The 20,150-nt window shown below is 39.6% G+C and overlaps 1 protein-coding gene and 1 non-coding gene across 3 annotated transcripts in view; both read right to left on the bottom strand.

Annotated features, from left to right (window-relative positions):
- Positions 1 to 724: 724 nt before the first annotated feature.
- On the bottom strand, positions 725 to 853 carry LOC122539610 (U8 small nucleolar RNA). The gene has a single exon (XR_006309132.1). It is a non-coding gene; the product is annotated as a U8 small nucleolar RNA (small nucleolar RNA).
- An 8,230-nt stretch (positions 854 to 9,083) lies between these two features.
- LOC122539489 (multimerin-1-like) overlaps positions 9,084 to 20,150 on the bottom strand; it is a 68,393-nt gene continuing 57,326 nt past the window's right edge. For both annotated transcript variants that reach the window (XM_087979954.1, XM_043674387.2), the window contains one exon: positions 9,084 to 15,977. In XM_087979954.1, coding sequence (XP_087836080.1) covers positions 15,556 to 15,977 — 422 coding nt within the window. In that variant the 3' untranslated portion in view covers positions 9,084 to 15,555. The remainder of the gene's footprint in view (positions 15,978 to 20,150) is intronic.

The raw sequence follows: 20,150 nt of genomic DNA on the forward strand, positions 1-20,150 counted from the left end.
GATCACAGACTATCTTTTTGTTATTGAACCTATTATTCTAATTAACCCATTCAGAGATTTTATTACACACATCTGGAGCTGGTAGGACTTGACCTCAGGCCTCTCAGTCCAGGGGGTAGGGACACAACAACTGCGTTACAAGAGGGTCTCAAAATTTTTAAAATCTCAATTTTCTAAAAACAAGGGAGAGGCTAAACAGGCTGGGGCTGTTTTCCCTGGAGCGTCAGAGGTTGAGGGGTGACCTTATAGAGGTTTACAAAATTATGAGGGGCATGGATAGGGTAAATAGACAAAGTCTGTTCCCTGTGGTCAGGGAGTCCAGAACTAGAGGGCATAAGTTAAGGGTGTGAGGGGAAAGACGTAAAAGAGACCTAAGAGGCAAGTTTTTCACACAGAGGGTGGTACGTGTATGGAATGAGCTGCCAGAGGAAGTGGTGGAGGCTGGTACAATTGCAACATTTAAAAGGATTTGGATGGGTATATGAATAAGAAGAGTTTGGAGGGATATGGGCTGGGTACTGGCAGTTGGGACTAGATTGGGTTGGGATATCTGGTCAGCATGGACGGGTTGGACCGAAGTGTCCATTTCCATGCTGTCATCTCTATAACTCTAAATTGTACATTTGCTGCTACAGGATTTGAACCCAAGTTCCTATGACATGAGCTAAGTCCAAAAATTGCTAATCAAGCGACAACACCACTCGGCCACTGTCTCCCTGCAAAGAGCAAAATGGTCACTGAGAGGTTGTTAGTTCCTCAGAGGTGGGAGCGAGTTATTAATCACCATGCATTCCATTCACAATTTTGTGCAACTCCATAAGGAGTAACAGGTAAAGATGTACCTTACTGATGACAACAGACTGTCTCATTTGGAAAATTATATTGGATGGGGGTCTCTGTAGGAGCTATAAAACTTTGAACTGAATTTCAGGAGGGAAATAACCCATGGGCCATTGGAGGTTATCCTGCACTTTGCATGTAAATTAGAATTTATTTACATTCTGAATTTAGTGATAGCTCACATTCTACAGGGATGAAGTGAAACCATTTTGCAACCACAGAGTAATAGCTGATACCTCGACTATCTTGTATCATGTAGCCTGAATTTTAAACAAGGACTTGAGGGGATGGTTTAACAGTAACAGACTCATGTTTGTCTGACAACATTATAATACGTTCATTAAAATTCAAAGGAAAAGACAGCATTCAAAAAATTGGATTGTCTGCGAATGTGCCATCCAATAATATATTGATGTTGTAAACATTCTTTGTGCTACACAAGCCAGCATTATGTGAGAATGTGACATTCAAGGCACACTTAGTTCCAGGGGATTGTGATATGTGTTTTTTTTTCCAAAATACAAGTTATATGCAATTTTGCAGGAAACGAGGGCAAGGCTGGCTACATGGTTTTTAATATGCGACTCAGGACAGTTCTAGGGTCACGGAAGAACAGTACAAAGGTGACAGAGAATGAGACGAGAAGTAAGTGAAAATGTGAGGAGGAGAGAGAAAAGTAAACTCCATGTTGGGCAGTTCTGTTAATAGTTATACTGTTGGGAAGGAACCAGATGACACAGTAGGGGATTCTGTGAGATGTTCCAAGCATAATTGCATATCTTTGTGTTTTTAGAATTGAGAAAGAAGTTCAAGAAGTTAGTTACAGTCAACTGTGGAGTTAGCGATCTGAAAAGGTCTTGGCAGCTGTTTAGACTGAGAAGAAGCCAATTAATGGTACAGCTCATAGTCAGGGTTAAGATACTCACAAACAATAGTTGCTTGATATAACTGATGAAGGTTAGAGTCCTGAGGAAAAAAAACAGTGGCAGTTCTGGTATGGTGAAGCTAGTTGTTGGTAAAAAGTTGGAGATGTGCCTGCGAATAAGCACTGGAGTGCAGCTTCTAACTTCAAGGAAGTGTAGATCCAGGAAACAAAGTGATAAAATGTTAATTCAGGATGTCAGAATATAAATTGTGCATCTATTGTAGGTTATATTAGTGCTTTCATGTTGTGTAATAATTGTTTGCTTTAAACCTTACAATCTTGTGGTTTTATTCTCCTCTTGAGTCCCTGAATTACTTTGACAACTAAAATCAGTTACTGGTCTCAAGCCAGACTGTAACATATTTCTAGTCCAATATCATAATAATTGACAAATCATTCCCCTTATCCAAAATGGAGGCACCTTCATTATGCACGACTGGTGAGATACTTGGGAATTGAGCCAATCTGAAATAAAGAAAAACATACCAAAGAAGTTCTCTTACAAGTGCAATTTATTCTTCTCACCAATCCTGTCGTCGGTTTAGACCAGGTTCAGTAATTTAAATTGAATGAGCCAACTGAGTTGAACAGAGTTGATAGTTAATAGATAATTGAATGAAATTTCAGTAGTGTTTAGTAGAAATATAATAACCCTCTGCTACCCAGTGCAATATTTTGGGGAGGAGAAACCAAGGTGGTGCAATGACACTCTGTAGCATTTCTGACTACTCTGTTCGCACCTCCAATGCCAGACAGTTCGTCTACATCTGGTGGTGGACTGAAGGAAAGAGAAAGACTTGTAATTCATACAGGGGTATTCCAACCACTTGAGCCCTTGAAAGACTTTACACCCAAGAAGTACTTTCTCGCAGTGTAGTTATATTAGGAAATGTCAGAAATGTACAATAAGAATGTAGGAAATGCAGCAGCTAGTTTGCATACACCAAACCCACAAGCTGTAGTGAGATAATAGTGAGATAATCTGTATTTTTTAATATTGACAGAGGAATAAAGCTTCGCCAGGACACTAGAAATAACTCCCCTCTCTTCTTAAAAATAGTGCAATGGCATTTGGTACAGTGATCTGACAGGAGAATGGGGTCTTAGTTCAACATCTCATCCAAAAGACAGCACTCCTTTAGGACTGCACTAAATCATCCATGATTTATATCAAGCTGTGCAGTTAGGTGGCACAGTGATTATCTTTGCTGCCTCACAGCAGCAGAGACCAAGTTCAACACCAGCCTCGGTTGACTGCCTGTGTGGAGTTTGCATCTTCTCCTTATGGTCTGTGTGGATTTTCACAATCCAAAGATATACAGGCTGGCTAGATTGGCCATGATTAAACATTTGTAGAAAGTGAGAACTACAGATGCTGGAGATCACAGTCGAGAGTATGGTGCTGGAAAAGCACAGCAGATCAAGCAGCATCCGCGGAGCAGGAAAATTGATGTTTCCGGCATAAGCCCTTTAACAGAAATCAATATTGTTCCTGATGAAGAGCTTATGCCCGAAATGTCGATTCTCCTGCTCCTCGCATGTTGCCTGACCTGCTGTGCTTTTCCAGCACCACACTCTCGACCCCCATGCTTAAAAGTTTCCCATTATTTCCAGGAATCTATAGCTTAGATAGATTAGCCATAGGTAAAAGCTCATGTGGGGTTATGATGATGGGTTGGGTGTATCTCTGGATGAGATGCACTTCAGAGGGTTGATGCAGACTTGATGGGCCAAATGACCCTCTTCCTGCTCTGTAGAGATTCTATGACTTCAATCCAGAACCATCTGCCTCAGAAGCAAGATGGCTAGCTTCCAAGCTACTGCTGCAATAGGATCGGTTTGGATGACCACCGTTATGTCATCACCTGGGATGGAATTGTGATACTGAGTTAACAGCTTACTTGTTGTGATATGGCTAGGGAATTAATTCAGCTTGGGAGGCAGCAGATGATCAACAGGAAATTGAAACCTGTTCAAGCTGCAGAAAGAAAGAACTTCCAGATAAAAGAGCTGATTGTGAGCTCAGAACATCTCAAAGCACATCATAAGCAGCTAATTAATGTTTAAGGTGAAAATCATGAAACAGTATGAGCTTTGCAGAAATGCCACCCAGTCTGTTGTATATCATATTCATGAAGCAGAAACTGTGGCAGATTAGGGCAATATGGTCAAACAAATGGAAACAGATAGAGACACAAATGTCTTACCTGCTTCATGTTAGTGTTGTTTCTGTAATAGTGATTATGTTATGACATAAATTATGAGCATCTTGTTATGAAAAGTAAGAGCTTCTTTTGTTGCGATTTACTCATGGTCCATCCTTCAACACAGACTTTTATGAAGCCTCTCAACTAACATGGAAAGAAGATTACTGGGGCTATTTACAGCATGACACACTGAAGGAAGCATGCTACAGATTGTAGCCAAATGCTACCTCAGGTCTTGCAGAGTCTGATTAGCAACCCCTTTTTTTTCCCTTTCTGTGCAGATCTCCAAGGTCCATGAGTGACAGTGACTTCCCCAATTGTGCGCAGAACATCCCATGGCCTTCTCAATCACCTTGCCCAGCCAAACTGTTGCCTTCAAGGATCTGATTAATGACTGATGCAATTAAAAGAAAGATCTCAATACTGAGTGCTGCCTTTTATGAGTGTAACTCAAAATTGGCAGGCCTGGAGGTTAATTTTCAAATGTTTGAGTAAGCTTTTCATTCATGGTATAGAATCTCTACCGTGTGGAATCAGGCCATTCAGACAATCTTGTCTGCACTGACCCTTTGAAGAGTGTCCCACCCATCTTACCCTATCCTTATAAACTTGTATTTCCCATGGCTAATCCACCTAGCATACACTTCCTTGGACACTAGGCAATTCAGCTTGGTCAGTTCACCTAACCTACATATCTTTACACTGCAGGAAGGAACCAGAGCACCCAGAGGAAATCCACACAGACATACTGAGAATGTACAAACTCCACACAGATAATTGCCTGAGGCTTTTTCGAATCCAGATCCCTGGTGCTGTGAGGTAGCAATGCTAACCACTGAGCCACCATATACTGTTAGTAGAAAGAGGCTTGTATTGCAAATATATTTCACACCAGGAGTACTGATATTCTAGCCACTTCTAGAATAAACTTTGACACTGAGACACATATTGGATGTATCTGATACAACTGTACACTTGCAATAGACATGCGAAGGTAATTTCACTGCATGTCATTTCAAATTTGGAATAAACACCTATTAAAGAAAATTAATACTTCTCAGAAAAAACAATTTATTCGATGTCAGAATCTATCTTCATTTTCAACATCACTGTTGAAAGGGCAGATATGCAACATGAAAACCCATTCAACACGACAGAAACCAATTTGTAATAAGTTAACCTAGGCTATGTTTTTGCTTTCTGTCACTGAAACATTGTGCACTGCAATAAATTACTAACTGAATTGGATAATAAAGTACACAGATGCACTATAATGTAAACTGATGAAAAACGCCCAACTGAGACAAATTGATAACATACAGAATTTGAAATTTATGGTAGTCTCAATCCTTGTGTTCTCATCAAACAGTATTCATTCCATGTATGGATCACATTTTATATGATGGAAACTACATTGGAAATTACACTACAGCTCAAACAGACAGAAGGTACAGAATTTATGTTCTATAATAGTTTATTTCGACAAACGTATGTATAAAATGACCATCCACTTTCATGCAAACCACCCTTGTTGATTTATCAGAAACCCTGTCGTGTGAAGGAGGTTTTTTGTAGAAATAGGGCATTGTAGCCAATGTTATGCGGTGTGACATATCAGAATAAATGTGTCTGCAGGTTAAACTAAAATTCATTTGACAAAAACATTATCATGTGTATCAGTTAATAACCAAATTCTTCACAGTCATATTATTTGAGGGAGGGGGTCAAGACTGAAAGTCACTGCTTGAAGTGGGGGGGGGGGGGGGGGGGGGGAATGGAAGAGACCATTGCAGTGGGTTAAGTTTATTTTCTATTGTTTTGTATGTTTTGGACCACCCCTGACTCTCTCCTGCAGTTGGAAGCAGGATAACGCAATATACAATATATATTCAAAGTTTGTGAGAAGATTTGTAGCTTGGGTGGTCGTTGTTGTGGTTCTGTTCGCCGAGCTGGAAATTTGTGTTGCAGACGTTTCGTCCCCTGTCTAGGTGACATCCTCAGTGCTTGGGAGCCTCCTGTGAAGCGCTTCTGTGTTGTTTCCTCTGGCATTTATAGTGGTTTGAATCTGCCACTTCTGGTTGTCAACCAGAAGCAGCAGAGACAAACCACTATAAATGCCAGAGGAAACAACACAGAAGCGCTTCACAGGAGGCTCCCAAGCACTGAGGATGTCACCTAGGCAGGGGACGAGATGTCTGCAACACAAATTTCCAGCTCGGCGAACAGAGCCACAAAATACAATATATATTTTATAAAATATATTTGTGTTAGTCTAGAGCCCTGTGTCTATATGTATAAAGCTAAGAATTCCATATGTTTTCTGAGCAACTCTATCAAAGTCTCCTGCACCTTCAAGATCTGTGTATGTCTCACTGTCTCCCACCCAAATTTCACTGTTCCCACATATCATTTAACAATATACCATTGGAGTTCAATGCAGAATTGATGTCACAGGTTTTATTTTACATGGGGAAACAACAGCTAGATACCTTCAGAGTGGAGTCGGTTGCAACACAATTACAAAGGGTCATAATAACTTCTTTCCGTGATTCTATATATGAACACAACAAGATTCATTGGTGTGTTTGTATTGTATGTGAGTAACAACTTAAACATATTTATGGTGCAGTAAGAAAATATAGATCGAAGTGACTGGTGTATTGACTTATAAGTGCCTCTAAATAATCACTGATGAATACACAACAGAACTTGAATCTTTATTCATCACTGTGTTGAATCGTTATTTATTATCAAAGACTTAATTCACTCTATAACTTCTTGTGACTAATCTGAGGCATTTTTAATTGCATTCTGTGTCACTGACCTTTCCACATTAGCAGATAACTCAGCCACCGACTTTGTTTTAATTCATTCATGGGATGTGGGACTTGAGCATTGCCAGCTCGTTCAGCATTTATTGTGTGTTCCTGGTTGGCCTTGAGAAGGTGACGGTGAGTGGCCATCCATGTATTGTAGGTAGACCATTGCTATGGGTCCATTGGAAAACTAGTTCTTCATTCCTCCCAGCACGTACCCTGCCAAGCTCCCTGTAGAAAACTGTTGCATGGTTGTAAAATTGCATTCCTCACAGCCTTAATGAGGGGAATCCTGCAGTCTTACCTGGTCGGCTTTATATGCAAATGCAGTCCCACATTGACACAACTGGTTGTTAAAAGCCCTGTGAAATGGCCTGGTATGCCATTCTTTTACACGGAAAAATTCAAAGACTCCAGCAGATCATGGACACCGCCCAACATCAGCACTTTTTTTGTGGCAATTAGTCAAGGACAATAATAAATGCCAGCCTGGAAATTGACATCCATCTCCCAAGAATGACTTATAACACAAAAATGCGCATTTGTGAAAGGTAAGTAGTCTTTATTCAATAATTTCTATTTTGTGTGAATTGGAGATTTGTGTTAGAACTCTCATTAGAATGCTGTTGCTGTGTCAATTTCTGTTTTACTCCATGCTGATATCTACATCAAGGATGATGACAGAATAAAATTCACCCTGTAATTTCAAACTCCAGACTGGGGTCAGAAAAAGCTTACTGCAGTTATACAAGAATTACATAGTGTAGGACATGGAATCACTTAAAATGATTCCGCACAATAAAATATGGTCTAACCTCATACCTAGTGCAACCTACTTGACATAATCAAACGTTAACTACCTTCTGATGTCAGCATTAAATACTGACCCAACTGATAATGTTTTAACATCAGTCTCTTCCTGCCAAGGCTAAACTGACCATTTTAAATAACCATGATCTACAGTTTGCAGATGACTGCAGTGTGATTGCCCACTCGCGCCAGATTTACAAGCCTTCAATCTCTTCAAATCTGTGTACAAGAGACTCAGCGTAACCTTGAAATACACCAAAACAAATCTCATAAATCAATCCATGCACAATCAGCCAAATATTTCACTTCCCATATATGGTGAAGGAATATGGAATATTTTGAGCACCTTCCACAATGTGGCAGAGAACTCTTCCAAAAGATCTCCTTTGACAAGGAGATGCAACAACTCACCAGCTTGATCAGTTCAGCCTTATACAAACCACAGTAGTGGGTAGTTGTTAACAAGTCAACAAAATTCTTTGTGGACAAAGCAGTACCGCGTATTACTGACACATAACAGCACCAGAGAAATTTTATTCACAATGCCCCCACCACATCCTCTAAATTCAATGGGAGGACCATGAAACAAATACCCGTTTCTTGAAACTAGCTCCATTAGTGTTCAGGCCAAACCTCCTTCAAAATCAAATTTGATTGATTGCACATAGCGTCTAGTTGGCTAAAATCCAGCTCTGCTACCAGCTTTAAAAAGGACAAAGAAAAACACTTCAAAAATAATGTGAAACTGTCAAGTGTGACAGCATTGATCTTAATGACTGGGATGAGCTTGCCACCTATCATTCAAAATGGTGTCAACCTGTCGATCTTTGAGTCATAACGTCTTAACACAGAGGCCGAATGGCCAGAAAAAAGGAAAAGGAAGCAAAGCCTGAGCTGAATATGGACATCCTGCCCAATGTGCCCAAGAGATACAGATCAAGAATGAATATGTTCAGTCACATGAAGACCCATGCCACAAACTCATATTGCTGAGTGGACATCATCTTTGATTCGAGGGATAACCATTGCCAATGATAGGCAACATCAACAAGCAGTGACACCCTGACAAAGGCACATGGGGAGGTGAGAATGATAGTGATAAGCTTCTTCCACCAGCCACTCCAGCGATAACATCTAAAATCTCCCATTTTATACCATATTTTATTTTGCTCCCATTAGCCTGGTTGCAAGAATAACTTGTAGCCAGCTCCACTGTGTTTTGTGGCTGGCGGCTAAGAGATGCATAGGCATTGCCAAAATAGCAGGAGGGAGTAGCTGATCCCCTAAGCATGAACAGCTGAAATTCGACACCTTGTGATGCATTGCACAGCATTACTGTGCCATGATAAAAGTACCACATTAAACCAAAGTTTCACTGGCATATGGTAGCATAACATGATGCAAAGGTTCAAATCTTGCTCACGTTATTATAATTGTCTCATATAATCTTATATTAACATACAAATGAACATAAAGGAGACTATATCAGTCATTAACCATACATGTTTTATTGTATTGTTGAAATCTTGAAATCTGTACCGAACTGACATAACGTAGTTATAATTGTAAAATTGCAGCAATTACATGCCAGAGCTTTGCATGCAAAAGTTACGACTAATAACATTAAATAAAATATTCAGGTATCCATAGCTTTTAAGTTCACTAGTTTCTTGAAGTACGGCTGTCACTTATGTAGTCAGAATAATTACTAGTGGGGTGTTGAGAGAAGGCTATATTATTTCTGTATTCCGACTTAGACATCTTCAGTTGTTATTCAAAGTTACATTGATGTGAATGAAATCTTTATTGAGAACTGACTAACCGGTAAGAGTTGTGTCGAGACATTACATTTCTGTGTGTATGTCGTCAGTACAGCAAAAACAAGAAAAAGTAGGCATGGCTATACTGATGTCTATTGTAGCATAATCTCATTTGACACGGGGCAAAAAATCTGAGACTCCTATCCGCCCTTGCAGATGGATTAGAAAGTTCCCACAGCACTATTCTGTATAAGCACAATGAGTTGGAATCATAGAATCAGACAATACAGATGAGGCCCTTTGGCCCATCAAGCTTGTACTACCAAAGTTACACTAATTCTATTCTAGTTCTATCTTCCAGCATTAAGCCCATATCCTTGAATAGCCAGGTCCCATTTCAACCTGCTATGCTCCAAAAGAAACAACCCAAGCTTATCCAGCTTCTCTTTATAGCTAAGGTGCTCCATCCCAGGCAACACCCTGGTGAATCTCCTCATAACTTCCAGTGCAATCACATCATTCTTATAATGTGAAGAACAGAACTGCACACAGTTCTCCAGCTATGCCCTAACCAAAGTCCAACAGAATTCCAGCATAACCTCCCTACTCTTACAATCTATATTTCGACTGATAAAGGCAAGTTCTTTCTGCTGTTCTAACCATTATATAATCCTCAATTATCATCATAGAAAATAAGCATCAAATCATTTTGGGAACCTATGCACAAATTGGCTGTCACATTTTTCACATTACCAGCATGGAAATAATGGGCTGGTCATGTCATTCTCATATGACACAATGATATACCATATGATCCTAAGGTTGTACCTTCCAAACCCATAACCACTTCCATTTAGAAGGACAAGGACAACAGCTGCCTGGTAGATTACTACCACCTGCATGTTTCCTCACTAAGCTAGGCAGCATCCCAATTTGTAAATATATTGCTGTTCATTCATTGTCACTGGATCAGAATTCTAGAATTCCTCTCCTTGACAACATTATGGGTTGACCATACATGGACTGTTGTGGCTTAAGAAGGCAGCTCGCCACGACCTCTCAAAAGCGACAAGGACTGACAATAAATGCAGTGCCTAACTAGTGACATCCACATCCCACGAGTGAACAAAAAAGAACTCACTTCAAAAGTATTTCATTGACTTGACACTTCCAGGTGTTGTGAAAGGAATCTTGTAAATGCTATACTAATAATATCACTGGACTCTTAGACTTCACCGCAGTGTGAAGAAAGTTAGATTTGTTAAATAGACCTGGAAGTAAAAATTAGTCGCAGTTATGGTGACCATGTAAATGGCACTAATTATTTTAAAAACTCATCCTTAAAAGAAAGAAATTGCCTGTCCTTTTGCCATGTATCCTGTAAGACTTGAAGCCCACAGTAATGTAAGTGTATCCTAACTGCCCTCTGAAACAGCCTAGCAAGGTATTCATTTCAGGGGCAGTTAGGGATGGCAAGGAATGCTGGCTTTGCCAGTGATGCCATCATTCTGTGAAAGAAGGGATACATTTTTCATTGTCATTTTAGGATTGAAGAATGATAGCTTGGCTGATTTTCTTGCTTATGAATAGATATAATTTTTTGCTCTAACGGAAATTTTAGTGAAAGGTGATAGATTTATACAATCTAAAAGGAAATGAGAACTGTCTATTTTTTTCTGATTTAACTGATTACAGTGAACAAAGCACAATTTCTCTTTTGTCATTCAAAGAGAAATTTCACCTTGAGCAAAGAAGATAATAGTTTTGTCTGATTTTACAGGGATGTAATTTGCCAGTGAAGTGGAACCAACAGCAGCAACAATAAGCATTTGTTTTTTTTGTAGAATTAGTGCTACAATGAGATTGCTTTGGATTGAAACCATAAGATTGATTTTTTTTTGTAAGCACATTTGAACCATGCACCATGTCCTGAGGGTTCGTCCTGAAATCCTTAAATTAAGGTCACTTGATGTGATTTGCTTCAGATATTGGTTGAATAAAGACAGATTTAATAACAGGTCCAGATTTTATAAGTTATTGACTCTTGAGTAAAGTGGGAGAAAGCAGTCTATTTTGAATGAGGAATTGAAAGTGGAGTCAGATCTTGATGGATTGTGAAGGTCGCACATGTCAATTGTCAAGGAATGGGAGGAATACGATGAAAGAATAAGTTTAGTATTTTTTTCTGGGGAAACCCAGAACTGTCATTTCAGTCAGATTGACATTGTACCACGATACAGCCACCACTTCTTCTCCAACAAACACACAGAATGTTGGAGAAATTCAGCAAGTCTGGTAGCATCTGTGGAGGAAGGGTGTGTTCTCCCAGTTTATTTAGCAGTCAATAAGCAATAAAATCATAGAGGGGACCATTTTCAAACAATAGTGTACATGTATTTTGCATGCAAGTTTCTCTTTCATCACCATTAATCACCCCCTTAACACTTGCCCTAAGTTTCTACACAGGGAGCACTTGCTCCTTCCCATCACTGTCAAAAGTATATATCAAAACGTTTCTCAATACCTTTCAGTTTTGAAGGAGATTTCATTTTGAAATCATTGATTGCTCTTGCTTTCACAGCCTTCTTAATTGGGGAGGTGGAGGTCATTACCACCTGCATTGTAAACAAAGTTCTTCCTCGTACCCCACTGCATCTCATGCCTGAAACCCCAAATCTCTCTTCCCTGGTCCTTGTACAATTGTTAACAGGAGCAGATTTTTTTTCTACCTTTCCTAAGCCAGTTTATAATTGTTTACACACTCCAAACCTCCCTTCAATCTCCTTTGCTGCAAGAATAATAGTCTCAGCTTTCTTTTGAATTTTGTGATGTAGGATGTCAGATTTATTTATACTTTAACATTATTTATTTTTGTGTTTGAATTTAAGCTTGTGGCATGTGAGCTTTGATCTATGGTCTGAAGGGAGTTTAATGATTAACTTGTAAGTATTTCTGTAGCCACGGTGATTTTATTTATAAACAGTATGTGAGAGAGTTTCTGGTGTGTAGTAAGTGTTTTCATTGGGAGGGTTTTTATGAACAAAGTTAACAGTTGCACGTTGGTCTTTAAGTTTTGAAGGTCAGAGATTGTTATTTGTCTTTTTGATTGCTGAAACTCCCACAGCTTGCAAAAAAAGCTTTGGGTTTTAGTTTGGAGCTTTTGTAGAAGTCTTAGCTGAGGATATATGTGTAAAACAGTTGCTCATGATGAAAGGAAATGGTTTAGAACTCTTAAGAAACAAGGTGTCCTCAGTGTAAGCAGCTTGAAAGTGATAGAAATGTTTGATTGTAACCCTAAATGGGTTAATTGAAGCTAAGAATGTCTAAGGTCAAAAATATGAAGGCTCCAGGAAGAGGCTGTCAGATAGGTCAAGATGGGAAATAGAAGCCAACGTAAAAGTCAGGTCTAAAGATATGAAAGAGAAGTGAATTCTCTGGGAGAGCTTTTGGAATTAATGGAATTGTATTTTCCAATAGAATCCCTACAGTGTGGATACAGGCCCTTCGGCCCAACAAGTCCACACTGACCCTCCAAAGAGTAACCCACCCAGACCCATTCCCCTACATTTACCCCTGATTGATGCACTTCACCTACACATCCCTGAACACTTATGGGCAATTTAGCATGGCCAATTCACCTAACCTGCACATCTTTGGATTGTGGGAGGAAACCCAATCAAACATGGGGAGAATGTGCAAACTCCACACAGACAGTCGCCCGATGCTGGAATCAAACCCAGGTCCCTAGCACTGTGAGGCAGCAGTGCTATCCACTGAGCCACTGTGCTGCCCAGATGAATCTAAATCTTTTAACTTGTGTAATCTGCAAATAATTTAGTTAATTGTATTTTAGGATAATTGCTTTCACATAATAAACACCTGTTTTATTGTTAAAACCTTGTCAGCAATATTGTGTGTTGGTGTTTCAGTGAAAGACCACCTTGTCAAAACTGAGAAGTGACATTTCGACCCAGATTTCAATCTGGGATCTGACAGTAATCTCATCAGCCTGGATCATAACAAGCGAACAGAAGTTAAAATTGAGAAAAATGTATCAGGAGCTGCCGTTTCACCTTTGCCTGCTTTGCAGCGATGCCTAGATAAATTGTATTCCAATGTCTCCACATTTTTTGAATGAGGCTGCACTCTTGCTTTTTTTAATTCTTATCAATGAAACAGTTTGGGATAAAAGTGAACTCAAACCCAGTAGATAAAAGCACAATGCTTTACTCAGGAGCACACTAATTTAGACAAAACCTGGTGATACCATTGCCTAAATCCAGTCCGATGGCAAGGTTGGCTCCTTTGACTATAAAACCCCCTTCACAAATTTTCTTTCATGGTGTTTACTCCAAACCTGATTATTCATGATCGTAATTGTTACAAAGTTCATTCACATAGTGTTCAATTTGAATTAGTCCGTTGGTAGTCCACAATATCCATGCAGTAATATTTTAAGAACTTCAGAACAGAAGGCTCCACTACTGATGATCAATAATAATGACCTGGATTTTATGCAGAAGTGGTGTCCCATCAAGCAGTCAGAAGGTAGGGGACAAGCTCACCCTTGGAAGCCATAACTAGACTTTTACGATCCTCAGGAGAAATGTCCCAAGAACCACAAGCGTTGGTTAATCTGAGTGCTTGGAACCTGTTAGCCTCAACAGCATCATCAGAAACAGTAACCACCTTGGGGAATATAAGCTGTACCCAGAGACAGCACAAAGTAGGAAGCCTGGAGTGCAGGTTAGTGGGGTCAGGGCTTGCTGGAGTCAATTGTACAGATCTGGGAAATCTATGGGTGCTGGCTTGGAGTGGGGTTGGAACTGATCGTAAGGTTGGGGTTTTCTTCCAGCCTGGGCAGTCTTTACCAGCAGGTGGGTGCAGTGAGGCCTCTGTGAGCCATAGGGTACCCCATCATGGAGTACTCCCCCTCCCACCAAACCCAAGTCCTCAGGCACTCTCCTTACCTTTACTGGGTGGCCTTCCTGGTGCTGAAGTGCCCATCAGCCATTGGCGGTATTTCACTTCCAGTTCCAGGAAGAAGTTTTTAAGTGGCCTTTAATTGGCCACAAGACTCTCTACTGGTCTAGGATGGGCAGGCTGACCACCACCTGTACCACTGCTGCTAAAGTACCAATGGAGTGGGAAGACAATGGGTACAGCATCCTCTTGCCATCCCACATAATGATATGCCCCCATTCTTTGCTCCAGCCTCTTCCTGGGAGGAATGCAGGATGATATTCCAGCATGTAGCTTTCAACACAAGGAATTTTCAATTGGAATCAGTGTGATCACCAATCAATGGTTTCAGTCCAGTACCTTGGCAACATGCTTTCATTTTCCAACAGCCTTAAGTGGTGATCAATTGTTGTGCATTTAATCTCAGCATTTACTATACTGGTGGGTCATATGATATGCTGTGTGCTCTCCCCATTTATTTGATTTCTGTTTGGTTTCTGCCAAGCAAGGCTCTGGTTAGACCATGCTTAGAATTATTGTTAGCAATTCTGGGTACAGCACATACTGAAGGATATATTATCTGCCTTGGAGTAAGTGCAGTGTAGATTTGCCTGATTGATACCTGGATTCTGAGAGTTACGAGGAGAGATTGGACAAACTAGGGTTATTTATGTCCAGTTCTGAGAACACATTGGAGAGAGTGCAGAAGCAATTTACAAGAATGGCTCCAAGGATGAGAAGTTTCAGTTATGAAGATGGATTGAAGAAGGTGGGACTGTTCCCCTTGGAGAAGAAGGAGGCAAAGAAGACATCTAATTGATGTTTTCAAAGTCATGAGTGGGTTTAATAGTGTAGATAAAGAGAAACAGTTCTTGCTCCTAAAAGGATCGAGAACCAGATTTGAAGCAATTTACAAAAAGACCAAATGCAATGCGTGAATAACCTTTATAACAGTGAATAGTTAGGGTGTAGAATGTATTTCATGAAAATATGGTGAAGGCAAGTTCAATTGAGGTATTGATTAATGTTTTTCAGTATCTGGTGCCATAATTATTTCTCAGGGCACAGCAAGGGTTAAAAAAAATCATTGAATATTACTAATAGATTTGGATTCTCCTCGAAGAGAAGTATGTTACAAAATCACTTTAGACATGCAGTAGTACAAGATACCCCTGTGTCTGTTTTATTGATTTCTCAGAGTTTATATATCATTCTGTATATATGTTCTGTTTCTTTTAAGTACGGTACAATAGATAGCCACCAAATGTCGTCACGGGTGGAAACTTTGCTGGAATTGAGCCAGATGTTAATCTTAACCAAACTCTTTGCCCGTAGTTTAGTTCCAGCATTGCGTCACCTGTCACAACTCTGCTGGCAGAGGCATCATTGTTCATATCTTTCGATTGAAAAGCGAGTTTATCCACTCCATCAACCACTAGGTATCCAGCCAAGTGTGGGCTGGAAGACTCAATATTGTATTCAAAAACATACACACCAAGATAAGGAATCAAAAACTTCCCACTTCCTGGTGCATAGCCAGCACCATAGTTGACGTAGAGATGGTTAAACTTGATTGGACCCGCAGTTTTCATCTCATAGGTATGTGCTACAAAGAATGTCACCATCGGAGCATATCTGTAGGATCCTTTTGAGAAATCTAAGAAAGAATTCAAAGGAAAATCAGATGAAAAGTTTGAGAACAAGAAAAAAACTGTCCAAGTCATCAAATGTTTCATTATCTGCTGTTATTGTTGCATTAACCTGTTAAAAAGAATAAGCATTAGCTATGGTAATCAGCAATATTTCCAACAGGGAATTCAGAAGGAACCCCTTTACCAGTTGGCCTTCACTATCACATGAGTTAAGGTGAGTCAAAAAATTGCCTTTCAGGAAAAACTTGCAAAAGACAAAAGGAAATAAGGAGGAGAAAGGAAGGCTGAAAGATTAGATGGAGAAGGGTTTGAGGAAGTTCTTGTGGAAGATAAATGCTACTTGAGCTCAGCTGGGCTGATGGGCTGTTTCTGAGCTATAAATTCCACTGAAATTTTAATTTTAGCAATTTTGGTCTTCTGAATCTAAGTGCTAACTTAACTAAAGGTAACATAGTTAAGGGGGAAGTTAATCATTGTGAACAGCATTACGTGAAAGGAAAGAGTGTATATTTGACACAAAATACAACATTATTTCAGTCACCTTTAACCTCAACATTAAAAAAGAGAAACTTTACAATATGAGTAAAAAGGCGTATTGCTTGAGCAGAAGGGGACTGCTTTTTCTTGTGACTCCAACTTTAAAGGGGTAAACAAATGCAGATTCGACATTTTTTCTTACACTGGATCCAAATTAGTATCTCAGCTTTGGAATATGACCTGATTCTTGCTTGGCACCAAATCAGCCTGTTCTGCACATTCCTATTTATCACTTCACTTAGATAAGATACAGGTAAGAAAGAGCCTTTAAATATAGCTTAATCCTTTGTTAAAGCAAAATAATTTCACTTTGATTCTTTTGACAAAAGTTTAAAGTGATATCATTGCAAAGGAAAACACAAGGCAGATTCTGCAACTCCTGCCAATTTATCCACAACATGTTTGAATTTTACATCCAAGGACTAAGGCTATTATTTTAAACTTAAATAAAGACAACTATGTTGTAATGAAAGCTTAAATGAATTAGCTGGTACTGGGCTCGAAAATAAATCAATAGAGAAGTAGTGGCAGGCATTTAATGGATGTTTCAGAACAGGTCTATTACTACAGTAAAGAAAAAAATTCAGAGGGAGGACTCATCATCCACAGTTAATTAAAATGACAAAAGCAGGTAATTATACAAAGGTGAGGGGCAGATCAGATAAATAGTCAGAATATAAAAATTGTCAGAAGTACTAACAACTGAAACCATGGAAGAAATTAGACAATGAAAGGAAGCTAGCTTAAAATGTAAAAACAAATAGCAAGAGTTTCTGTAGGTATAGAAGGGTTCTGAAGAAGGGTCATTGGATTTGAAATGTCAACACTGATTTATCTCCACAGATGTTGCCAGAACTGCTATGTTTCTCAAGCAATTTCATGGCTTTTGTTTCAAATTACCAGCATCTACAGCTCTTTGTTTTATTAAAGAGTTACTGGAGTCAGATGGAAATGTAGAATTTGAAACACAGACAGATCAACCACGTGCATATTGAATGGTACAGGAGGCTTGTAGAGTTGAATGGTCTATTTCGACTCCTAAATCATCCATTCATAAAATATGTTTTGTTTAAAAGTGTGAGACTGGAAGGTAATGTTTGGCACTTGACAGAATTCCAGCTTCCAGTTCAGAAGGTTATGAGTTTAAGTACCACTCCAGGATTTGAGCATCTAATCTATGTTGACACTTCAGTGAAGTATGGAAGGATTACTGCTTTCCTCTGAATGAAATGCTAAACTAAAGCCCTCTGTACGTGCTCAGGGAAACATAAATGATCCCATGGCTCTTGTTGAAAAGCAGGGATTTGTCCCAGTGACCTGAAAACCACTCATCCCTCAATCAATATCACCAATAACAGATAAACTGGGTCATTTATCTCTTTTGTTGTTTGTGGGACTTCGGCTTGTACATCAGCTGCAATTTTGCTGCCATCACAGTTACTGCACCCCACAAGTAAAGCTCTTTAGGATGTGTTCAAAAGTGTAGAGACTGTGTACAAATGCAAGCATTTCTTTCTCATGTAAAAGGCTTGTGGCATGTTACTGACTGTCAAGAAATAAATGGGCCACTATTGTGAAACCTCTGAGCTAATGTCTTGAATCCAATCAATATATTTCTTCTAAGAATCTGAATAAGCCTTTGCATCATTTGAAGTTTGGTCATGAGCAATTCTGGGCTTAGAATCTCTTCATATACAATTGAGTACAATCATTGAATACTCATGCTGTCCAAATGTTCAAGAAATCCTACGTTTTTCAAATCTGATTAGTAGATGGTCATTAAATCATAGAATCCTTACGACCCAGACCCAGACCCAGACCCAGACCCAGACCCAGACCCAGACCCAGACCCAGACCCCGACCCAGACCCCGACCCAGACCCAGACCCAGACCCAGACCCAGACCCAGACCCAGACCCAGACCCAGACCCAGACCCCGACCCAGACCCAGACCCCCTGCATTCTCCATGGCTAATCCACCTAACCCTTACACCTTTGGACTGTGGGAGAAAACTGGAGCACCCATAAGAAACACATGCCGACCCAAGAGAATGTGCAAACCTGTGTCTCTGGCACTGTGAGGCAGCAGTGCGAACCATTGAGCCACCATGCTGGATTTTAGTCCTTAAATGTTGAGATGTTGTTGCATATATTCTAATTTAAGAAGGAGCAATTTGGAAAATCCTCAAATTATTTCAATTCTCAATGCTGCTGAGGGCGATGGTTTCTCTGTGGAATACAGAGTTCATGTTAGTCAAGGTGTATCACTTGTGCTGAGAGGTAGTAAGTTTGAGAAAGCAATAGTGACAAGGAATTCTTTAAGTGGGGCAGGGGGTGGCAGTCAGCATGTGAATCAGATTAATGCCAAGAGTATGGGGTTTGATCACCTTTCCAGCTGAGGCACACTTGAGTCCTGACGACTCAGCACACTCGTAGTAAGATATCATGGCACTATGACACTTCAAGAAAACAAAAACAACAAGGATTTGCCTTTTGGTAGAGAACTGGTAGATGTTAAATTACTAAATGTTTCTTTTTGGAAGGGATGGGTAGAGAGAATCTGAATATAAATACTGAAAACGAAGTTCAGAATCAGCAAAGTCAATGTCACTAACTGAGTTAAACACCGAGAATTCTTTACTTTTGGGTCTAAATTAGATGCTGAATTAATTGAGTGTCTAAAATTTTGTGATTTGGAGGTGCTGGTGTTGGGCTGGGGTGTACAATGGTAAAAATCACACAACGCCAGGCTATAGTCCAACAGGTTTATTTGGAAACACTAGCTTTCGAAGCGCTGCTCCTTCATCAGGTGGTTGTGGAGGACAAGATCATAGGACACAGAATTTATAACAAAAGTTTACAGTGTGATGTAACTGAAATTATATATTGAAAAAGACCTGGATTGTTTGTTAAGTCTCCCATCTTTTAGAATGATCATGTTGGTTTCAGTTCTTTCATATGTAAATCCCAGAACTTTCTTAAAGTTACATTCTCAAGTGCACTTTAACAATAGATGCCATGTTGGCCCAGATAATGCATTGAAAGTGTGAGGTGCCCTGTGTGAGGCTGTCTGTGCCCCAATGTTCAGACTGTTCTAATCTAAAGAAGGGATTAATAGAATTTTGGTTTTTTGATCAAAATAAAACAGAATCAAATCCTAGCTGGGCTACATTCAATGTGATAGAATCAGTTTGTAGTGCTAGAAATGTTGGTTGTGATATAATGCTTTTGTACTGAAACAGTTGGCTTATTGAAACCGTACAAAAACATTAGAATATGGGAAATTGGAGAAGGAATTGGCTGTTTAGCCTCTAAAGCCTATTCTGCTATTCATTTAGATCCTGATTGATCTACTTCAGTGCCATTTTCCCACATTAACTCCATATCCCCTGATGTTGTTAATATCTAGAAGACTAAACTTTTTCTATCATGAACATGCTCAACGACCATATTCCCAAGACCTCCTGGCGTAGAGAATTTTAAACATTCATCATCCTCTGAGTGAAGAAATTATTTTATATCTGCGTCCTAAATGGACTATCTAATATTCTAACATTATCTCTCAACTTCTCAATTTGTTGAGATCTCATTGATGGGTTCTATTGATGCAATAGCCCACTGGACTATTAGGGGGAAAGAAAG

The sequence above is a fragment of the Chiloscyllium plagiosum genome, unplaced genomic scaffold (genome assembly GCF_037043375.1).
Source record: "Chiloscyllium plagiosum isolate Xiang-an unplaced genomic scaffold, Cpla_swu_hap1 HiC_scaffold_36, whole genome shotgun sequence".
In the NCBI taxonomy this organism is placed as follows: domain Eukaryota; kingdom Metazoa; phylum Chordata; class Chondrichthyes; order Orectolobiformes; family Hemiscylliidae; genus Chiloscyllium; species Chiloscyllium plagiosum.